The 23,542-nt window shown below is 41.9% G+C and overlaps 1 protein-coding gene across 3 annotated transcripts in view; it reads right to left on the reverse strand.

Moving 5' to 3' along the window:
* The window catches only part of LOC102397726 (U2 snRNP associated SURP domain containing), a 50,805-nt gene extending 40,785 nt beyond the window's left edge, over positions 1 to 10,020 (reverse strand). For 2 of the 3 annotated variants that reach the window (XM_025290479.3, XM_025290473.3), the window contains exons 1-2: positions 9,784 to 10,017; positions 300 to 344 (exon numbers count right to left, since the gene is read on the reverse strand). In XM_025290479.3, the coding sequence (XP_025146264.1) occupies positions 300 to 344; positions 9,784 to 9,828 (90 nt within the window). In that variant the 5' untranslated portion in view covers positions 9,829 to 10,017. Of the gene's footprint in view, positions 1 to 299; positions 345 to 9,783 lie in introns of all 3 variants that reach the window. The other variant, XM_025290485.3, reaches the window with a different exon arrangement.
* Between the last annotated feature and the right edge of the window lie 13,522 nt (positions 10,021 to 23,542).

Below are 23,542 nucleotides of genomic sequence, written 5' to 3' on the forward strand. Positions count from 1 at the left end.
ACTTGTTTAAGAGATGTATAAACACACACACGTATATATGCACAAAATTTTACAAGCACAATAAAAAAAGGAAATATATGTATTTCGTTTCTAACATGGTTTAGGGGCCAACTTATGTGAATAATAGAACAGAAAAAAGAACTCAAAATATCTAGCAAAAAAGGTTAAAAGAAAATAGGCACATACAATGCAATCATATTTATTTATCAAGTAAAATTATAAGGGAAATATCAAGTAGGGATCTACACAATAAGAAAGTAAATTTTAAGGAAAAAAGACAAAAACTGCCTCATACTTACATGGGCATCTGAAGATCCAGATGAATGAACATCTGATGATCTGGTCTGTAAGTATTAAAAATAAAAATCAACCTTTAAATAATGAGAAAAAGTATCATGCTGTCAAAATAAGTATTTTTCATGTTATAAAGACTTAATCTTTCCAAATTAATAGCAATTTCTTCTCAACTCATAAAATCAAACAAAGGCAATCTGACTTACAGGAAAAAAAATTGTGATCCAAAATAAATGGGCCAAGTCAAATTCAGTCTTCAAATAATGGTGCTTTTTAGTAAGGCCAACTGTTAAAATTTCATCTTTTAAGTTGATATATAATTTCAGATTACATATAGTATATAACAAATTTGATTTTTCACTATGCATCTAAGGATGAAAAAGCCAAACTATAACTAATATGAGATATCTTTCTGAAATTTTTACTTGGAGGCCCAGAATTTAACTGTCACTGAGTCATTTTTATTTTTCAAGGTATTGTGTAGTGAGATTTTACTTACTTTGCATATATTTAAGTATTAAAAGTGAAATCAAGAAACTTGAGATCACAATTATCTCACCTGAATACTAGATTTCAAAAACAAGGCACATTTTTAAGAGAAAACTGAAGATTTGTATGATGCAGAAAAGAGCAAACAAGATTCCTAAGGATCCACACAATACTTTTTTACACACATATCTTGTAGAAACATATGGCTCTGAACAGCTGATCAGATTTTCATACTGAGTTAATTTATTCCTCCACTGTACTGGACTGAGGCACAACCAGCCCAGGACAAGCAAGCACTGAGCCACTTCCCATCTCCACTCTTTCTACCCACCTTTTTTCTGTCCCCAACTTTTATTTTGTCTCTCCTATTTCACTTCCTTCTCCCTGCTAACCTTTCCTAAAAGTCAAGATATATGGGAGAAATTTTTTTTATATTTAAATTTAACCCTGGGAAACATACTTTGAATCACAGTTTGAAATGTGCCTAGACACTTAAAAATCCAAGAATAAATAACTCCTCATAAAAAAGAAAAGTTCAGTCAAGAGACTGAATTGAACAGAAAAAAACATTGTTGCTCTTTGTTAAGCTACTAGGTAACAAAAATAACACCCTAGTCATAGTAGCAAGAAAAAACATGAAACACCTAGAATCAACTACAGAAATAACTATTAAGACAAAGTCAGCTATACCTAAATTTATTTTTGTATTTAATGCAATTTCATTCCATAGCTCAAAATCCTAAAGACAAGTCTTTGCAAGGGGACCAGGGGGATTGCCAAAAATAATTCTGAAGTTTGCCCAAAAGAATAAACACGAAAGAGTAGCTGTGAAAGTGCTAACATTTTTTCTTTATGCCACCACATCCAAATCATCATTTCTAGGATTTAAAAATAACAGCATAGCGTAGGACGGACGATGCATCAGCTGATTAACCCAAGATGGCACTGGACAATATTTACTGCAAACCAAACATTCTCCAGTGATAACCAGCTGCAGCTACAGAGCATTCAGAATAAAACTTTTTTAGGCTTGAGAAGAGTTAAAGAGATGAAAGAGTAGTGAATAAAAAATTTAAAGGAATAACTAATTTCTTGAGCTAATGGTGCAGGTAAACAGTAAGTGTAACACTACTTTTGAAGCCATGTCTCTGCCTCTACTTAACCTGGAACAGTACTATATTATTTGTCTTGGGTCTGGGTTTTATGCCTTTCCTGAAGAACACCAAATTAGTGATGTTTAATGAGCTTCTGCAGTGCACAGCACAATTCCTCATCCAAGTGAAAAGACCCAAAAGCAAGAAACAAAGGGGGAAAATAAGGGAGATTTGAGGCAATAAAGAAGCAGACACAAGAAAAATTTATCTCAAGACAAAGAAAGCAAATATGTAATACAAATGTGGGGAAGGACAGCAAAAAAAAAAATTTTTTTTTAATAATTCTGACGGCTGCTGAGGAGAGAGATGAAGCCAACTAAACTTCAAAGTAAAACTTTTTTCTGATTGCTCCTACCTTTACTTCAATTGAAAAACCCCCATATCTGAGTTTTTCAAATTACCAAGCTACCCACACCAACACTGCTCCAGTATTTCCACTCTGCCTGATCAGTTCTCCTATCCCATTTGTCTCCTTCCTCCTCATACCCTCTAGAGCATCAACTCACATCTCTGAAAGCTGAACAATCACTCCCAAAGGAAGCACATCAACACTTCTATTGTACAAAAATGAACCCCAATTTCTTATTTTCAACCTTGGTGCTTCTCCTGGGTTCCAATCTGTTCTTAAACAATTTCCTGGACATCTTCACCTGAATGTCTCCAAGTTCCTCAAATCTAGTATGTATAAAATTCCTCCCAAACTAGCTTCTCTTGTTGACCTGATTTCTGTCACTGAATGCTAATTCTCATTCATAATCTGGAAGTAGTAACATGTTAAGAGCAGATTCTGGAATCAGACTTCCTGTTTTAGCACTTACCAGCAGCTTTGTAACCTCAGTTCTTTCATCTATAAAGCTGACTGTGGTGTTGAAGGACAAAGACGGGTGAAGCACTAAGAACAGCACTAGGCCCATAAAAGTGCTCAATGAGTGTTAGCCAGCAGGATTATACCAGGGTTGTCCTCGACTCCTTCCTCACCCCCCATAATCAACTGAGTCACGTTCTGTTTATCCCACCTCTACTAAAACTCTTCTCTGGGACCCTTTTTTCTAAAGATACTACTATACTTCAGATCTTCCCTATATTCAACCCATTTACTGGCAACCACTTACTGGTACTGTGTCATGCATTAGAGATATAAAGTAAAATAAGACATAGCTCTTGCCCTTAGGAGCTAATAAAAAAGACAAGTAAAACAGTGTGGCTACTCTACAAGAGCACAGAGGACAAGCAAATCTCAGCGGGAATGGAGACAATGTCAGCAAAGCTTCCCAGAGAGTATCTGAGATGAGATTTTTGGAGCAATCTTTAATATTTATCAACAGCACTGCAAAAATCTTCAAACTATTCTCCTCACTCCCAAATTCTTCTTAAATTGTCTCCAGTATAGTTTTCCTAAAGGTCTTTCTTGTCTTGAATTTTCCATGACTCTCTTATTCCATAGGTTTCAAAGCCTCCACAATTTAGCTCAAACTAACCTTTTCATCTCAGAAACTTTTACTTCCTATTCCAGAGCCTTATAAATTGGCTAAAACAGACCATTTAGCAATCCATTTCCAAGTGATTTTTATTTTCTTTACTTCACCCATCTCTTTTGATACCTGTGTCTACCCTTCAAAAGTCTGCCCATTGTTCTAAAGACTCAATCAAATGCCTCCATTCCTGAAGCCTCCCTCAACCCCTCCATTCAGCTGTCATAAAAACACCCTCCATTCAGCTGTCATTTCTTTCTCTAACTTTTAGATGCTTCGGATAGCTCTGCCTTGAACTATTATACGTTGACTCTCTTCTTCCACTAGACAGCATGCTCCCCAAAACTGAACTGTCATCTTATTCAACATTTTATTCCTCAGAGTTAAACACAAGATCTGGCAAGTGACACAGTCTCAATACACTTGCTGATTCAGCTGGCTGGAACAAGTACCTACCCAACAAAATGATATTCCATACTATCAATATATACTAAGCTGCCCACTCACCAACAAGGAGCAACTGCCTAACTGAATACCACTCTCCAAGACAAACCAAAGTCCACCTCTCAAAAAAACTTCATAAACTCACTGAGACAAGCACTATTTAATAATGTTAAATAACAGCCTGAAACTATCCTTAAAATTACATCCAAAATACACAAAACATTTTAAGTACATTTTGAATGATCTGCATTTAATCTAAAACAAGGGAAAATCTAGTGAAAAAACACTGACTGCTCAAGGAAGAGACATCTAACAATACCAAACAGCCTCAAGTGCTATTGGCAAATGCATCTTCCTTTAAAAAAAAAAAAAATTTCCGCAAAATATCCAGCAGGTGGCTGATATGCAATAAGCTGTTAAAGCTACTTAGTATAAGATGCAAATTATTTGCAATATTAGTATTTTTGAGTTTAATATCCTATAGAAACTTTTTTGCTTGTTTCTCCAAAAATGATGCTCTTTGTAAAAAAGGAACAGAGAGGCAGAAGTCTTCAACTTGCATGGCAAATGAATGTTTTTGTCGATTTGTTTTGCAGTAAAAACAAAGCTTCAGGAATAAAAAAAATCAATTCAATCCAATAAGACAGATATTTTAAAAACACGTATCAGTAGTCATAGTCAAGAACCAATGCTACAAATACTCAAATTTCTAAAAGGCACTAATCAAGAAAACAAAAGCTCCTAATTCCTCTCTCCACCTCAAAACAGCCTTCCACATAGAAAACTGATCACCTTATATTTTAAGATAAGGTGTATATCTTACAGTTTCAATCATATCACAATGAAGACTCAGTTTAAAACTGGCAAACAACAGAGGCTAATTTCTCAAGGTTTGTGTACATGTTTGAAGTTTTTGGTCATATTTACTTCTTACATATCTTTGTGAAAGTGAAGTCGCTCAGTCGTGTCCGACTCTTTGTGACCCCGTGGACTGTAGCCCACCAAGCTCCTCCGTCCATGGGATTCTCCAGGCAAGAATACTGGAGTGGATTGCCATTTCCTTCTCCAGGGGATCTTCCCAACCCAGGGATTGAACCCAGGTCTCCCGCATTGCAGGCAGACGCTTTAACCTCTGAGCTACCAGGGAATGTTGCTACATATCTTTAGGTACCACCAAAAAAAAAGTACACAGGCAATAACACATACCTAAGGATCACAAGCTATGAATGGATCCTCATCATACATTATTTCATGCAAGTCAAAGAAATATTTTCACTAATCAGCAGTCCATCAAAATACTGATAGTTCCCACACCAATTTAGAACTGAGCATCCAAGGAAGCCAACAGCATTTTATACTTTGCTCATTTACCTCTCTAACCCAAGTTTTGACAATATGGGAAAAAAATAATGCACTGTCAGAGTAAAGTCATAGGGCACACAATTCCACTATACTTGCAGTATTACCAGCACAGCAGATGCAGAGGGAACAAGGATACCACATTCTCTTCATATCCTCATTGTGCTGAGCAAACAACTCTTAAAATCAAAATTTTTATGAACTAATTTTTATAAACTAAATTCTAAGGAAATATGCTTAATATTTTTCTAAGCAAACAATTATAGACGCTTTGCCTCTCCTCCCAAAATCAAAGCTACAACATGGCACCAAGACTCCTCTCCCCCAAAGCATTATTTTAGTCTGGTGATACAGGAATAAATGCACAGGAAATTCTTAGCTAATTCCTAAAACCTTTGCCAGGCTTTAAAATGTTAAGTACAGCAAAATTCCACAGAAAACAAAGGACATGGGGTTTCTTCATTAGGACAACTACACACAAAGGTTAAATCATTTGACCATACACCCTTATGGAGAAGGCAATGGCACCCGACTTCAGTACTCTTGCCTGGAAAATCCCATGGACGGAGGAGCCTGGTAGGCTGCAGTCCATGGGGTCACTAAGAGTCAGACACGACTGAGCGACTTCACGTTCACTTTTCCCTTTCATGCACTGGAGAAGGAAATGGCAACCCACTCCAGTGTTCTTGCCTGGAGAATCCCAGGGACGGGGGAGGCTGGTGGGCTGCTGTCTATGGGATCACACAACTGAAGCAACGCAGCAGCAGCAGCAGCAGCAGCAGCATACACCCGTAATGTAATTTTTAAAGCTAAAAGAAACTGCGCTGCTCCTGCTCAGTTGCTCAATAACGGCCAACTGTGTGACCCCATGGATGCAGGCTCCTCAGTATGAGATTCTCCAGGCAAGAATACTGGAGTGGACTGCCATTTCCTCCTCCAGGGGATCTTTTCAACCCAGGGTTCAAACCTGCATCTCTTGTGTCTCCTGCATTGGCAGGAGGATTCTTCACCACCAGCACCACCTGGGAAGTCCAAAAGAAACTATAGAGAATATCTAATTTAATCTCTTTATTTTGTATTTAAGACAGGTCAAATAATTTTGCCATTGTCAATAGCAAAAATTCCTGTCATACATTATATTTTTAAAATGTATTTTACTGATGTATAACTGACGTACAACACTGCATTAGTTTCAGGTATACAATATGATTCATTATTTGTATGTTGTTGTTTAGTTGCCATAAGTCATGTCTGACTTTTTGACCTCCTCTGTCCATGAGATTTTCCAGGCAAGAATACCGGAGTGGGTTGCCATTTCCTCCTCCAGGGGATCTTCCTGACCCAGGGATTGAACCCAAGTCTCCTGCATTGGCAGGTGGATTCTTTACCATTGAGCCACCAGGGAAGCCCGAGTATTTGTATACACTGCAAAAAGATCACCACAGTAAGTCTAGTTAATAGCCATTATCAAACACAGTTAAAAGTTTTTTTTTTTCTTCCTGTGATGAGAACTTTTAAGATCTACTCTCTCAGCAGCTTTTAACTATGCAATACTTAAAACTGTTAACTATGGGCTTCCCTGGTGGTTCGGTGGTAAGAATCTGCCTGCCAATACAGGAGATGCAAAAGATCAGGGTTCATTCAATCCCTGGGTGGGGAAGATCCCCTGGAGGAGGGCATGGCAACCCCCTGCAGTATTCTTGCCTGAAGAATCCCATAGACAGAGGAGCCTGGTAGGCTACAGTCCATGGAGCCTCAAAAGAGTGAGACAGAACTGAGAGCTCGCACACACTGTTAACTACAGTCGCCATGCTGTACATTACATCCTCTTGTGTATTTTCAAATTAGCGTTTTTCTCATAGTCTAGAAATATGATTGACAAGCACATATCAACAGGAATTTATGACCAAAGAATGAACATGAAACTGAAAAATCTGTTCACTCCATCTGTATGGTAGAACAGGTCACTCATCTGCACTCCCCAGAGGAAGGGAAATCAAACCAGAGATCAAAGACTAGAAATCCCAAATACTGCAGCATTAAACCAAAATCATCTTATATTCTCTCCAATAAATTCTGGACTTGGATTAGAAATAAAAAGCAACAATCTGAGCTGTCATGATAACTGATGACAGATTCTAAATCTCAGGTTTAGAATTTATCCTGACATTTTGAAAAGTACGTTTTGTTTCCTCTAAGAACAAAAGGGGAGAGGAAAGGAACTAAGTTTTTTAATGTACGTTATAGATATTCACTTATTTAATTCTTACATCCATCCTGTAGAAATGAGATTACATTCATATTACAAACAAGGAAATTTAAGGCTGAAAAAGTTAAGCAATTTGCCTTGATAGCACAAATGATTTATTATCAAGTCAGGATTTGAATCCAATTATCTTGTTAGCAAAATGTATAATCTCTCACTACAACATGCACCCTCCATATTAATGGAGCAAATCACGTCAAGTCCTGAGATATTTTAATGACATCGGTAGAAAACTTCTTAACAGCACCAACTGATGATAATCTAAAGCAATACAGGGGACTTCCCTGGCAGTCCAGTGGTTAAGACTTCACTTCCAACAATGCAGGGGGTGAGGGTTCCATCCCTGGTCAGGGAGTTAAGATCCCACATGCCTGGCAGTCAAAAAACCAAAATATAAAATAAAAACAATATTGTAAACAATTCAATAAAGACTTTTAACATGGTCCACATTAAAAAAAAAAATTTTTTTAAGCAATATAAACTGAAAAGTTTTATTACTGGAAGATCTAACAATTTACTTATAGGGAATAGCCACACACAACATGAGAAGTACTATTAGAGAAGGAAGCCTGAACATACACATTAAAATGTTTTCAATATATCCAAAACCTCAAATAGAAGATACTTAAAATATTACTTTGAAACAAAGTAATATTTTAAAACAAAGTAAACAAAAATAATGAAGCTTATGCCGTGAATTTTATGAATACACTAGCTTTCCTGCCCAGGTGGCGCTAGTGGTAAAGAACCCACCTGCAATGAAGGAGACACAAGGGAGGCGGGTTCGATCCCTGGGTTGGTAAGATCCCCTGGAGGAGAAAATGGCAACCCACTCCAGTATTATTTCCTGGAGAATCCCACGGACAGAGGAGCCTGGCGGGCTACGGTCCATAGGATCGCAGAGAGTCTGAGGCGACTCAGCACGCAAACAGCTCTCCTAACAGTTCCCTAACAGTAAGGAGGCCTGGGCTGGTTTTGTCAGAGTCGGCTGAGGAAGTGGGAAATCATGTACTCAACTATTCCCCTCCTCACCAAGGGAGAAGGTACTGGGGAAGGAAGAAACAAACAAGAAATAAACCTCGCATGTAAAGTAGCCAAAACTAGCCCTCTACCATAGTTTCTACACAACTGAAGGATTTCTGGAAAAATCCGCTACCGGTAACGAACTAATTATAAACACCATTCACCAAACGGCATAAAGATTACAATTTAACAGAAACTGAGGAAGCAAGTATATAACAGGTTGCGTTTCCTAGGACAAACTACATACCAGACATGCTCCGTCTACCGTAAACCTAACTTCCTAAAAACCTACTAACAATCATACACACTCTGTAAGATGTAACAGACCTTAGAACCTTTAAGGATTACACAACTTCTCGGATCAGCATCAAAAAGCGTTTAACAACCACTTCAGGCAGGACCTATTACTTTTAATATCATGTTGGAGATGAGAAATTCAAAGCAAAAAGTCGATTAAAGGACCCGTCCAAGATGGCAACTTAGAACTTGATGCTAATCACAACCTAACTAACGCTAAACTGCTTCCACAGCTCAGTAGTTTCCACAATACATGCACACGGTTCCCTGTAAACTCAAAAGCAATTTAGTAATCTTAGGTGGCTTCCGAATCTATGGAAGTTCTCTTTCCAGAAGATGCGGAAGATCCGGAGTCCTGGGAAAAGAGCCCTCCAAATATACTTCCTCTTACGTGAGGTAAAACCACGTGTAGAGCGTAGCGTTAACCTTGGCGATGCATCGCCGCAAAGGGGAACTGCACTTCCCACCCCGCGTCCCTTCACTATTGGTCCTCCCCTCACAACTGATGTCCCTAAAGATTATTTATCCCCCGGAGGACGTGAGGGAAACGGGGGGAGGCCGGAAGCGTGTGAGATCCAAAACCAAAGGAAAAGGAGGCAGACACTTAAGCTCAGGGAAGCGATTCCCGCCTCTCCTAGGCTCTGCCCGGCGGCCTGAGGAGCGCAACAAACTGAAATACCCCGGCGCGTTTTCCGGGATTTAAGACCTCGATCTAAATCCCTGATTTCACTCCAGTGCTAAGCTCGGGCCAAAATACTCACGCCACCCGCCCTGGGCCCCCCAGTCTCGAGCCGAATCCAGGCTGGGACTAAGGGAAGACACCAGGCCTCTCAACCTGCGCACCACGGTCCGTCTGCGCCCCGGCCTACCGTCGCGACCAGAACACGGACCCCGACCCCAATCTCCTCCCGCTGGCCAGAAGCGTCTATAGTCCCCAGACAACAGTGATAGAGCCATTGACTTAAGAAGTCCTCTAAGAAATTACCTTTGAACTAGCCTTCTGAGAGCCGCCTGGCGTTTTGTCCGCCATCTTGAGCTTTGCCCCTCCTTCGGCGGCGGCAGCAGCACGGGCGAGTCGAACACCGAAAGGCTGGATCACAGCAGAGCCCGCCAGAGGCGCCTGCAAGGCTGAATAGTCAACTGCCGACTTGAGGAATTCAAGGAGAGCGGCGCCACGTGACTTCCGGTGTTGAGCATTTCCTGGGCTTGCCCACAGAATACTTGGGGGCGTCTCCGTGGCGGGTTTTGTTATTGGGCCGGAGAATTTAGTGAATCTTTTTGTACTGGCTTTCGGGGCCGGTTGTTGCTTCACTGTTTTTCCAGCCCCAACCCTAGATAGGTGCTGGGCGGGGAAAGAAAGACTTCTTAAAGAAGAAATGAATGATCAGCTGGGGAGGAGCTTTTACTTCAACTCAGAAAATAAATCTGGAGCCGACTGGGAGGTGGAGGGGGCGGGGCGGGGCGGGGCGGGGTGGGGGTTTGTCCTGTTCTCCTGGGATGAAGATGGGTAAAGAGACAGAGGTTTCAGAGAGAAGGAAGCATTTAAGCCAACTCTGAAGAAGGAGAATTTTGTTTGTTGGATGGTGTTGGGGGAGAGGGAGGGGAGATTGGATTGGTGGTGATCTGATACATGGAAAGGCTGACAGTCCTGTGCCAGTCACTGAGGAATCAGCAAGCTAGATAGGGCTCCTGTTCTGTGTGAGCGGGTGGGGGTAGAACAAATAGTAAATAAATAAGCAAAAAAAAAAAAAAAACGAAATGGTCAGAAAGCAACAAGTGTGAAATATCTTTTTTGTAAGTTTGGCCATCATAGACAATATATATATAATTTTTATTTCTTTATCTTTTTTTTTCTGGCTGTGCTGGGTCTTCCTTGCTGCAGGGGCTTTTCTCTAGTTCCGGTGCTCAGGTTCCTCATTGCAGTGGCTTCTGTTGCAAAACACAGGCTCTAGGGCAATCAGGCTTCAGTAGCGGTGGCACCTGGCTTGAGTAGTTGCGGTTCCTGCGCTCTTAAGCACAGGCTCAATAGTTGTGGCACCTGAGATCTTCCCAGATCAGGGAGCCAGATGGTGTCTCCTCCATTGGCAGGCACACTTCACCACTGAGCCACCGGGGAAGCTCCACTGCAAAATACTGAAGTAGAACGGTGGTTTGCAACCTCCAGTCCTACTGAATTTAATTTCAAGTCCAGATATTTTTAATTCTAGACTTCTCACCCTCATCCTGGCCTCTAATTGAAGGTTAATCAGTTTTTTAATACTCTTATGGGAGATATACTTTCTCCAGGAAGACTTAACAGACTTCCCTCCCCCACCAAGCCTAAGTAAGTGACTCTGCTTCTGTTTCCATGGGAACCTGTTTCCCACTCAAGATACTCATCACATTAGATCTTAATTGTCTGTTTACAATCTAGGATTAGAAAGTGAAATCATCAGCTGAGATGTAGGGAGAAGTGTGGGCTTGTCCCTGCCTAGTCATGTTCTGGCGATACTTAAGGCCGACTTTGTCGCTATGAAGTAAATATATAAATGCTTTTTATTTAAATCCCTGAAGTCCTATTTCACATTAAAATCACCCTTATTAAATGTTGGGGCTTCCCTGGTGGCTCAGCTGGTAAAGAATCCACCTGCAATGCAGGAGACCTGGGTTCGATCCCTGGGTTGGGAAGATCCCCTGAAGAAGGAAACAGCTACCCACTATAATATTCTGGCCTGGAGAATTCCATGGACTATATAGTCCATAGTGTCACAAAGAGTCGGGAACGACTGAGCGACTTTCACTTCACTTACATTATTAAATGTTTACTCCTAAAGACTTATGATTATACAGTGGAAGTGAGAAATAGATTTAAGGGCCTAGATCTGATAGATAGAGTGCCTGATGAACTATGGAATGAGGTTCGTGACATTGTACAGGAGACAGGGATCAAGACCATCCCCATAGAAGAGAAATGCAAAAAAGCAAAATGGCTGTCTGAGGAGGCCTTACAAATAGCTGTGAAAAGAAGAGAAGCGAAAAGCAAAGGAGAAAAGGAAAGATATAAGCATCTGAATGCAGAGTTCCAAAGAATAGCAAGAAGAGATAAGAAAGGCTTCCTCAGCAATCAATGCAAAGAAATAGAGGAACACAACAGAATGGGAAAGACTAGAGAGCTCTTCAAGAAAATTAGAGATTCCAAGGGTACATTTCATGCACAGATGGGCTCCATAAAGGACAGAAATGGTATGGACCTAAGAGAAGCAGAAGATATTAAGAAGAGGTGGCAAGAATACACAGAAGAACTGTACAAAAAAGATCTTCACGACCCAGATAATCACGATGATGTGATCACTCACCTAGAGCCAGACATCCTGGAATGTGAAGTCAAGTGGGCCTTAGAAAGCATCACTACGAACAAAGCTAGTGGAGGTGATGGAATTCCAGTTGAACTATTTCAAATCCTGAGAGAGGATGCTGTGAAAGTGCTGCACTCAATATGCCAGCAAATTTGGAAAACTCAGCAGTGGCCACAGGACTGGAAAAGGTCAGTGTTCATTCCAATCCCAAAGAAAGGCAATGCCAAAGAATGCTCAAACTACCGCACAATTGCACTCATCTCACACGCTAGTAAAGTAATGCTCCAAATTCTCCAAGCCAGGCTTCAGCAATACATGAACTGTGAACTTCAGATGTTCAAGCTGGTTTTAGAAAAGGCAGAGGAACCAGAGATCAAACTGCCAACATCCGCTGGATCATGGAAAAAGCAAGAGAGTTCCAGAAAAACATCTATTTCTGCTTTATTGACTATGCCAAAGCCTTTGACTGTGTGGATCACAATAAACTGTGGGAAATTCTGAAAGAGATGGGAATACCAGACCACCTGAACTGCCTCTTGAGAAATCTGTATGCAGCTCAGGAAGCAACAGTTAGAACTGGACATGGAACAACAGACAGGTTCCAAATAGGAAAAGGAGTACATCAAGGCTGTATACTGTCACCCTGCTTATTTAACTTCTATGCAGAGTACATCATGAGAAACGCTGGACTGGAAGAAACACAAGCTGGAATCAAGATTGCCGGGAGAAATATCAATAACTGCAGATATGCAGATGACACCACCCTTATGGCAGAAAGTGAAGAGGAACTCAAAAGCCTCTTGATGAAAGTGAAAGAGGAGAGTGAAAAAGTTGGTTTAAAGCTCAACATTCAGAAATGAAGATCATGGCATCCGGTACCAACACTTCATGGGAAAGAGATGGGGAAACAGTGGAAACAGTGTCAGACTTTATTTTTCTGGGCTCCAAAATCACTACAGATGGTGACTGCAGCCATGAAATTAAAAGATGCTTACTCCTTGAAAGGAAAGTTATGACCAACCTAGATAGCATATTGAAAAGCAGAGACATTACTTTGCCAACAAAGGTCCGTCTAGTCAAGGCTATGGTTTTTCCAGTGGTCATGTATGGATGTGAGAGTTGGACTGTGAAGAAAGCTGAGCGGTGAAGAATTGATGCTTTTGAACTGTGGTGTTGGAGAAGACTCTTGAGAGTCCCTTGGACTGCAAGGAGATCCAACCAGTCCATTCTGAAGGAGATCAATCCTGGGATTTCTTTGGAAGGAATGATGCTAAAGCTGAAACTCCAGTCCTTTGGCCACCTCATGCGAAGAGTTGACTCATTGGAAAAGCCTCTGATGCTGGGAGGGATTGGGGGCAGGAGGAGAAGGGGACGACAGAGGATGAGATGGCTGGGTGGCATCACTGACTCGATGGACATGAGTCTGAGTGAACTCCGGGAGTTGGTGATGGACAGGGAGGCCTGGCGTGCTGCAATTCATGGGGTCGCAAAGAGTCGGACACGACTGAGTGACTGAACTGAACTGAACTGAAAGACTTAAAAATAAAGGAACAGAGACTTCTCTCTCTTTCTCATACAGTAAAGCTCCAAAGGAAGTCAAACATGTGACCTGACTAGAAATTAAACATAAGCCTTCAATTAAAACCTAATTAAGTACACTCTTAAAAACACAAAAGCATGATTAACAACAGAGTTTTCCTTCATACATATAAATCTTCAAATTATGGCCCCTTTCCTCAAACCACAAATGAAGGAGGATGAGATAGCATGCATATAAATAGAAACATGTTTATAGAACCTGAAATTGTTAATTAGATTCACAGTTATTACCAAGTGACTACACATAAATAGTGAGAAAAGTATACAATTTGCTGCAATTAGTATTTTCCCAGTCATACTAAAACCATGCTATTCTTGCTGACGTGTTGGTTCTCTACTCTTAGACCTGTTTTTAAGGATTCCCCCTGCAGCTACATTTGACAGAGATTACAAAGTAGTGCCAGATGCAGTTCACAGAGGTGTTTTGTTTGGCACAAGCAGAAAGGGTTTTTTCTTTGAATTAGGAGACTTGACTTTTTTCTACTCAAGATTTCCAGTTTTTCTTGAAAATCAGGCAGGTCTGGGAACAATCCAGTGGGAGGGAGCCACATGGGACTCTGGGGTCACCAGGCCTTCACCACACTTGGTGGACAAATGCCCCACACAGGCCTGCTTGTAGGCCTGTGTATTTTCTAACTTCTCATATACAGTGTCAAGTCTCAGCAGAGGTGATAATCAAAACATTTAGCAGAGCTCTCCTGGGTTCAGTGGTAAAAAAAATCTGCCTGCCAATACAGGAGACATGGGTCCCATCTGTGATCCAGAAAGATCTCACATGCCATGTGAGTCACAACTAAACCCATGAGCCACAACCTCATAGCCTGTGCTCTGGAACCCAGGAGCCGCAACTACTGAAGCCTGCACGCCCTAGAACCTGTACTCTGCAACAAGAGAAGCCCCTGAAATGAGAAGCCCGCACATGACAACTAGAGAAAAGCCCGAGCATCAGTGAAGACCCAGCACAGTCAAAAATAAATGTTTTTTAAAATTAAATAAAATCAGCTAAAACACACAAAACAACTCAAAGAAAATGGACATACAGAAAAGAGGAGGAAAGAAAGATAATATTCTGTGGTTAACCCTCAGGAAAAGGGAAAAAAAAACAGTCAGTCCCCCAGGACCGAGGTGAACTGGCTTACCCATTAGACACAGAAGGCTCAGTGCCTAGGGCCAGTATATTTTTAAGGGCCTCCCCAAATGTTTTGGGCTTCCCTGGTGGCTCAGTTGGTAAAGAATCTGCCTGCAATGCAGGAGACCTGGGTTTGATCCCTGAGTTGGGAAGATCCCATGGAGAAGGGAACAGCTACCCACTCCAGTCAGTATTCTGGCCTGGAGAATTTCATGGACTGTGTAGCCCATGGGGTCGCAAAGAGTCGGACACAACTGAGCAACTTTCGTACACACAGAAGTTTTAATTTCTTTTAAACCAAGGGAGAGAAAAAGGTGGAGTGGAGAGGCTGAAACAAAAGCGTTTCACAACATACACAGTGAAAGACAGAGACCTTACCAGGGCTTCCCTGGTGGCTCAGTGGTAAAGAATATGCCTACCTATACAGAAGACTTGGGTTCAATCCTTAGTTTAGGAAGATTCCGCATACCGGGGAGCAGCTAAGCCTGAGGGACAGAACTATTCAGCTGGTGCTCTAGAGTCCAAGCAAGGCAACTTCTGAAGCCCCTGTGCTCTAGGGCCCGTGCTGCACAACAAGAAAAGCCACCACAATGAGAAGCCTGCACGCCACTAGAGTAGCCCCTGCATTCCCCAACTAGAGAAAAGCACACTCAGCAACGAAGACCCAGCACAGCCCTACATAAATTAATTTAATTTAATTTAATTTATTTTTTTAAATGACTGCCCCAAAGGTAACATCTCTATTGTGCCAATGGACTGCTCCTATTTGGTGGCACTTAGAGAAGCAACTTAGCAGCAGCAGCAGAGAATTTTTAAGCAGCTTCTTTCTGCTCTTTAGGCTTCAGGATATAGGCTGGTGGAAGGACAATCCTATCCTTGTGTTCATTTGGCAGTTGTTGAATTTCTAGCATCTGCCAGGCTCTGCAGAAAGAAGATAAGGAGGGAGGAAGGGAGAGCTAAAAATCCGACTTAGCTCTTCTTCTGAGAGAGCCTAGCCACCTCTAGGAGTAGTCAGATAACAGTCTCCAAAGAGGGTGTGGTCTGTTTGAAATGGAAGATTCTTTGAGATGAACCTGATTGCCTGTCCCCGCCCCTCCCCCCTCCCACCACCCCATCCCATCCCACCACCCCACCCCATCCCACAAGGCTAGCCTGACAAGTAAGATTTCAGTGACAATAACAGCGTCTCCCTTTTCTCCACTCCTGTACCAAAAGAAATGTACTTATTGATGCTATCTAAAATTCCTTTGACAATAGTCATTAGCAGTGGAATTTTTTAAAAACAAGCATCTCTTTTTAGCATTTTATTTTATTTTTTAACTTTCTTGGCCGTGCTGTGCAGCATGCAGCATATAGGGTCTTAGTTCTCCAAAATGTGAAAGTGAAAGTCGCTCAGTTGTGTCCGGCTCTTTGCTACCCCATGGACTGTATAGTCCATGGAATTTTCCAGGCCAAAATACTGGAGTGGGTAGCCTTTCCCTTCTCCAGGGAATCTTCCCAACCCAGGGATCGAACCCAGGTCTCCCGCATTGCAGGCAAATTCTTTACCAGCTGAGCCACAAGAGAAGCCCTTAGTTTCCCAACCAGGGATCAAATCCACACCCCTTGCATTGGAAGCTTGAAGATTCAACCACTGGACTGCCAGGGAAGTCCCTAGAAGTGGAATTTTTTTAAACTACAATGCCCAAGATGTAGAGTGGTAAGAGGTATATAAAAATGGTGTCCAAAAAACATATAACCCAAGAATAGGCTGGTGACATGTTGAACATCATAAAATGGTTATTTTAGCTATGCTCCTGAGAAGATTACCCTTCAGTTCAGTTCAGTTCAGTTGCTCAGTCGTGTCAGACTCTTAGCAACCCCATGAATCGCAGCACACCAGGCCTCCCTGTCCATTACCATCTCCCGGAGTTCACTCAGACTCACGTCCATCAAGTCAGTGATGCCATCCAGCCATCTCATCCTCTGTCGTCCCCTTCTCCTCCTGCCCCCAATCCCTCCAAGCATCAGAGTCTTTTCCAATGAGTCAACTCTTCGAATGAGGTGGCCAAAGGACTGGAGTTTCAGCTTTAGCATCATTCCTTCCAAAGAAATCCCAGGGCTGATCTCCTTCAGAATGGACTGGTTGGATCTCCTTGCAGTCCAGGGGACTCTCAAGAGTCTTCTCCAACACCACAGTTCAAAAGCATCAATTCTTCACCGCTCAGCTTTCTTCACAGTCCAACTCTCACATCCATGCATGACCACAGGAAAAACCATAGCCTTGACTAGACAAACCTTTGTTGGCGAAGTAATGTCTCTGCTTTTCAATATGCTATCTAGGTTGGTCATAACTTTCCTTCCAAGGAGTAAGCGTCTTTTCATTTCATGGCTGCGGTCACCATCTGCAGTGATTTTGGAGCCCAGAAAAATAAAGTCTGACACTGTTTCCACTGTTTCCCCATCTCTTTCCCATGAAGTGATGGGACCGGATGCCATGATCTTCATTTTCTGAATGTTGAGCTTTAAGCCAACTTTTTCACTCTCCTCTTTCACTTTCATCAAGAGGCTTTTGAGTTCCTCTTCACTTTCTGCCATAAGGGTGGTGTCATCTGCATATCTGCAGTTATTGATATTTCTCCCGGCAATCTTGATTCCAGCTTGTGTTTCTTCCAGTCCAGCATTTCTCATGATGTACTCTGCATAGAAGTTAAATAAGCAGGGTGACAGTATACAGCCTTGATGTACTCCTTTTCCTATTTGGAACCTGTCTGTTGTTCCATGTCCAGTTCTAACTGTTGCTTCCTGAGCTGCATACAGATTTCTCAAGAGGCAGTTCAGGTGGTCTGGTATTCCCATCTCTTTCAGAATTTCCCACAGTTTACTGTGATCCACACAGTCAAAGGCTTTGGCATAGTCAATAAAGCAGAAATAGATGTTTTTCTGGAACTCTCTTGCTTTTTCCATGATCCAGCGGATGTTGGCAGTTTGATCTCTGGTTCCTCTGCCTTTTCTAAAACCAGCTTGAACATCTGAAGTTCACGGTTCATGTATTGCTGAAGCCTGGCTTGGAGAATTTGGAGCATTACTTTACTAGCGTGTGAGATGAGTGCAATTGTGCGGTAGTTTGAGCATTCTTTGGCATTGCCTTTCTTTGGGATTGGAATGAACACTGACCTTTTCCAGTCCTGTGGCCACTGCTGAGTTTTCCAAATTTGCTGGCATATTGAGTGCAGCACTTTCATAGCATCATCTTTGAGGATTTGAAATAGCTCAAGCATCCCTACGAACAAAGCAAGTGCAGGTGATGGAATTCCAGTTGAGCTATTTCAAAAGATCCACAGTTTCTGAGAATTAGGATGTGGACATCTTCAGAGGGCTATTATTCAGTCTACCATAGAATCTAAAATGAACTTTCTGCGTTTATATTTTGTCCCTGGCTGGCAGGCACAGCTTTGATCCCACCAGAAAACTGACATGGCCCCAATAAATACCATTTTCTTGAAGCAGTTGAATTCTGAAATTGTTACTGGGGAATTAAATGGGCTGAAGGTGTGGTTCCAGTGAAATGGGATGAGACAGATCTCTGTTATCAATTACAGGGCATAAAGGAGACAGCCGTGTCACAAGTGTAATAGGAGAAGAGTCGGAAGTCTTAGTCTGATTTGTGCACCGCTGCATCTGTTGTGCCTCGAACAGAGTAAGCACATGCAGGCACTCAATGGCTATTTGCTGATGAAAAAAGTCCACAGCAGAGGTAGTTTTTAAGGAACATATAACCATCACAATAAACTGTGGAAAATTCTGAAAGAGATGGGAATACCAGACCACCTGACCTGCCTCTTGAGAAATCTGTATGCAGGTCAGGAAGCAACAGTTAGAACTGGACATGGAACAACAGACGGGTTCCAAATAGGAAAAGGATTACATCAAGGCTATATTGTCACCCTTCTTATTTAACTTACATGCAGAGTACATCATGAGAAATGCTGGGCTAGAAGGATCACAAGCTGGAATCAAGATTGCCGGGAGAAATATCAATAACCTCAGATATGCAGATGACACCACCCTTATGGCAGAAAGTGAAGAGGAACTCAAAAGCCTCTTGATGAAAGTGAAAGTGGAGAGTGAAAAAGTTGGCTTAAAGCTCAACATTCAGAAAATGAAGATCATGGCATCCGGTCCCATCACTTCATGGGAAAGAGATGGGGGAAACAGTGGAAACAGTGTCAGACTTTATTTTTCTGGGCTCCAAAATCACTGCAGATGGTGACCGCAGCCATGAAATTAAAAGATGCTTACTCTGAAGGAAAGTTATGACCAACCTAGATAGCATATTGAAAAGCAGAGACATTACTTTGCCAACAAAGGTCCGTCTAGTCAAGGCTATGGTTTTTCCAGTGGTCATGTATGGATGTGAGAGATGGACTGTGAAGAAGGCTGAGTGCTGAAGAATTGATGCTTTTGAACTGTGGTGTTGGAGAAGACTCTTGAGAGTCCCCTGGACTGCAAGGAGATCCAACCAGTCCATTCTGAAGGAGATCAGCCCTGGGATCTCTTTGGAAGGAATGGTGCTAAAGCTGAAACTCGAGTACTTTGGCCACCTCATTCGAAGAGTTGACTCATTGGAAAAGACTCTGATGCTGGAAGGGATTGGGGGCAGGAGGAGAAGGGGACGACAGAAGATGAGATGGCTGGATGGCATCACTGACTCAATGGGTGTGAGTCTGGTTGAACTCCGGGAGATGGTAATGGACAGGGAGGCCTGGTGTGCTGCGATTCATGGGGTCACAAAGAGTCAGGCACGACTGAGTGACTGAACTGAACTGAAGCTTGGTACTGCATAAAAGGAGTCAGGGAAGACCTCATCAAAGAATCTACAGAATTTTCAGGGTATCTGTCCTACTCTTAAAAGGTCACCTCTGGGGCTAACTCCTAGGAGTTACTAGAGGCCCTCAGAGAGAAGGATGGAGACCTTAGCATAGTGTTGTCTCATTTTAAGAAAATGCAAATTTTGCTGATTTTAAGCAGACGGAAAAGTCTCCCATCCAGTGCAGATTTTGAAATAATACGAATCTCCTCTTCTTCAATCTAAAAAATTCTTTTTGAGAATTGTGTAATTTCAGGAGTTTCCTGGTGGTCTAATGGTTAGGATTCAGCACTTTCACTGCAGAGGCCTGGGTTCAATCCCTGGTCGGAGAACTGAGATTCCTGCAAGCCACACAGAATAATATTCCCCTCTCCAGCTTCCCAAAAAAGAATTGTGTAATTCCTACAGACAGGCTTAATGGACTGCAAGCATCATTTACTTTTGTGCCACGTGGTGGCGCTGCTGCAGCTAGTAAATAAAAACATCCACTAGCCTTCCTTAGGAAGATCCCCTGGAGGAGGAAATGGCAACCCCCTCCAGTATTCTTGCCTGGAGAATCCCATAGAGAGAGGAGCCTGGTGGGCTACAGTCTACAGGGTGGCGAAGAGTCGGTCTCAACTGAGCATACACACACACTCTATTCTTCATAGGTGTTCTGTGAACATACATGGAACTTCTCTGAGTGGTCTTGGTGCTCAATTAAAAATCCTCCTAACATCCTGTCAACCAGGCTTTCATTGAACAATTGTACTAGCTTCAGTGCTGAAAAGAAAATATGTGCTAACAAAATGTAGAGGGGGAAGTTAAACATGACAATACCATGGTATTCTGTGATGTTCATCGAGGAGGGAGGAGCTTACAAAATCTAAGAGAGAACAAAAATATATTAGAGATGACATTAGAGGTAATATCTTTTCAGTCCGACTTGTCCTGCTTCTCAAGGAGGGCAGGAATGGGGCTGAATCCTAGCCCCTATTACTGTGCTTGGCACCTATAGGCAAACAATGAACATTTACTGAATAAGTGAACATGGAAGACGGTACCTCATGCTCCCAAATATATATCCTCTTGCCCTACACAGAGACTAACAAAAAGTTGCTGACACCAAATTCCAAAATCTCAGCTGAGAGTTTCTTAGTATTCCAACTCAAGTTAGCTGCTCAGTCTTGGTCTAAGCAGCTGCATCCAGGGAAATAGAGCCACGTGATACACATGGCTCCCAGAGGCTTACGGTGGGATGAATGAAGCCTTCAGGTCAAGGGTGGGAGCAGAGAGCCAAAACTACCTGCAGAGTATGTGAATAATCGAGCTTAGGCATATACACAATTATTTTTTTTCAGATGTTTGGAGATGCAACAGTGATTGATAGGATACAGTTTGATTTATTGTGGAAAAATACACATAACATGCAATTTGCCATTTTAACCATTTTCAGTGTACAGTTTAGTGGCACTAAATACAATCACACTGTTGTGCAAACTCACACCACCATCCATCTCCAGAATTTCTTCATCTTCCCAAACAGAAACTATGCCCATTCAACTCTAACTTCCCACCTCTTCTCCCCCCAGCCCCAGAAAGCTACCATTCTCTTTTCTGTGTCTATAAATTTTTTAAATTAGTTATTTATTTATTTTTGGTTGAACTGGGTCTTCGTTGCCTTGCACGGGCTTTCTTTAGTTGTGAAGAGCCGGGGCTACTCTCTAGCTTCAGTGTGTGGGCTCCTCATTGCAGTGGCTTCTCTTGTTGCAGAGCCCAGTTCTGTGCTCCAGGGTGTGTGGACTCAGGAGTTAGGGTGCACAGGCTTAGTTGCTCACAGCATGTGAAATCTTCCCAGACCAGGGACCGAACCTGTGTCACCTGCATTGGTAGGCAGATTCTTATCCACTGTAGCACCAGGGAAGTCTTGTCTCTTTAAATCTGACTACTCTAAATATCTCATAGAAGTGAAATCATACGGTATTGGTGCCTTCATGACTGGCTTATTTCGCTTAGCATATCTTCTGTGCTATAGCTATGATGTAGCATGTGTTAGAATTTCCTTCCTTTTTAAGCCTGCATAATAGTCCATTGTATGTCTATAGCACAATTTATCTGTTCATCCATCGATAAACATATGGGTTACTTCCAGCTTTTGGCTATTGTGAATCATGCTGCTACGAACACTGTCAGAGCATTCTTGAGTTCACAACAGCTCTTTGTCAGTATCTCTATTCTCAATCAGTGGTCTTCAAAGTGTACCTACTATCAAGTGGGGATCAGCAGAAAGACTGGCAGTGTGGGTGCCCTCATGTTTGACATCTTTTTGAATCTTAGGAGTGTGTTCAGAGGAAAGGAATCCGTGTCGCGGCACATCTGGAAATCAGCTCCTGGGAAGAAGGAATGAATAACGTCATTGGCCTACTGAAAGAAGTTATGGGAGCCATCTACAAGGAGCAAAGACTTTTCCCCTGTTGCTCCCTAAGACAAATTAAGAGGCACCGCAGCACCAGATTTCTGATTTCAACTCAATATATGAAATACTGGTTAACCTCTAGAGCTGTTTACTAATGGAATAATCTACCTTAATAGAATAAGTATTCCCCTATGAAAACACACAGAGAGAAGTTGATTGTAGAAGGGATTCCAGAACTTGGAAGGGAATTGGAGGAGAGCTGTATCTGGGTTCTAAGACTTCTTGACCCCAACATTCCCTGTCTTTCTAATGCTTGAAACATCCATAGAAAAGGCCAAAATGGCCAGAAAGTATAACGTTTCCAAAGTAAATAATTATTCAGTATAAACTTGACTTGATATTCATGAGTGCCATGTCCTCAAATGAAGCTGAAATCTAAGAAGTTAACTGCTGAGTGACCCACATAAATATCAGAGAGGGAAGTGTTACCTAAGCTTGTAGTGACAAGAGTCAGAAATGATCAGCAGGTACACTGGGACCTAAACTCAAGAGTCCTTAATCTTGTTTGCATATTTATTAGGAAAATACCCTGGTAAATCCAAATCAAATTATACAATGTTCCACTGTCAGTTACTAAAAATTAATGACTCCAATTTGTTTCTCTTATTAGACTTTGGTTTTTAGTTTTTCTCCTACGATTTCCCTTTTGTTCATTAAAACTTGTGAACAATGCTTTAAGAAGCTATGGAGAAGTAGACAATTCTTCTGCTTTGGGGTCGGGATGGCCATTTGGCCATAGTTATCAAAATGTGAAGGGAACATATCCTTTGACCCAGCAATTCCACTTGTAGGGATGAATTTCCCTCCATATGAGAAATCCCTGCAGTAAAGAATATGTGCAGGGCTTCCCTGATGGTCCAGTGGTTAAGAATCTGCTTTGCAATGCACGGGAAATGCTGGTTTGATCTTCAGTCCCTTTGATCCTTGGTCCTGGAAGATCCCACATGCCTGGGAGTAGCTAAGCCCATGCTCCACAATAAAAGAAGCCACAGCAATGAGAAGCCCACGCACCCCAGCTAGGAAGTGACTGCTGGTCGCCACAGCTGGACCAAGCCAGCGCTCAACAGTGAAGACCCAGTGCAGCCAAAAATACATAAATAATCATTTAAAATTTTTAAAAAGAACATGTGCAGCAAAGCATTGAAAATGCTCTGACTGTCCATCCATAACAGACTGTTTCATGAGGGATGACACATGTTGTATCAAGGGTAGAAGATCTTTATGTACTGACCTGGAAATTGCTCCAAGATCCACTGTTCTATGACAAAAGCAAGGTAGTAAACTTTGTGCTTTTTAAAAAAAGCATCTAGGGACGTCCTTGGTGGTTCAGTCATTAAGACTCAGTGCTTCAACTGCAGTGGGTGTGAGTTTGATCAC

Source organism: Bubalus bubalis, chromosome 1, assembly GCF_019923935.1.
Source record: "Bubalus bubalis isolate 160015118507 breed Murrah chromosome 1, NDDB_SH_1, whole genome shotgun sequence".
Lineage (NCBI taxonomy): Eukaryota > Metazoa > Chordata > Mammalia > Artiodactyla > Bovidae > Bubalus > Bubalus bubalis.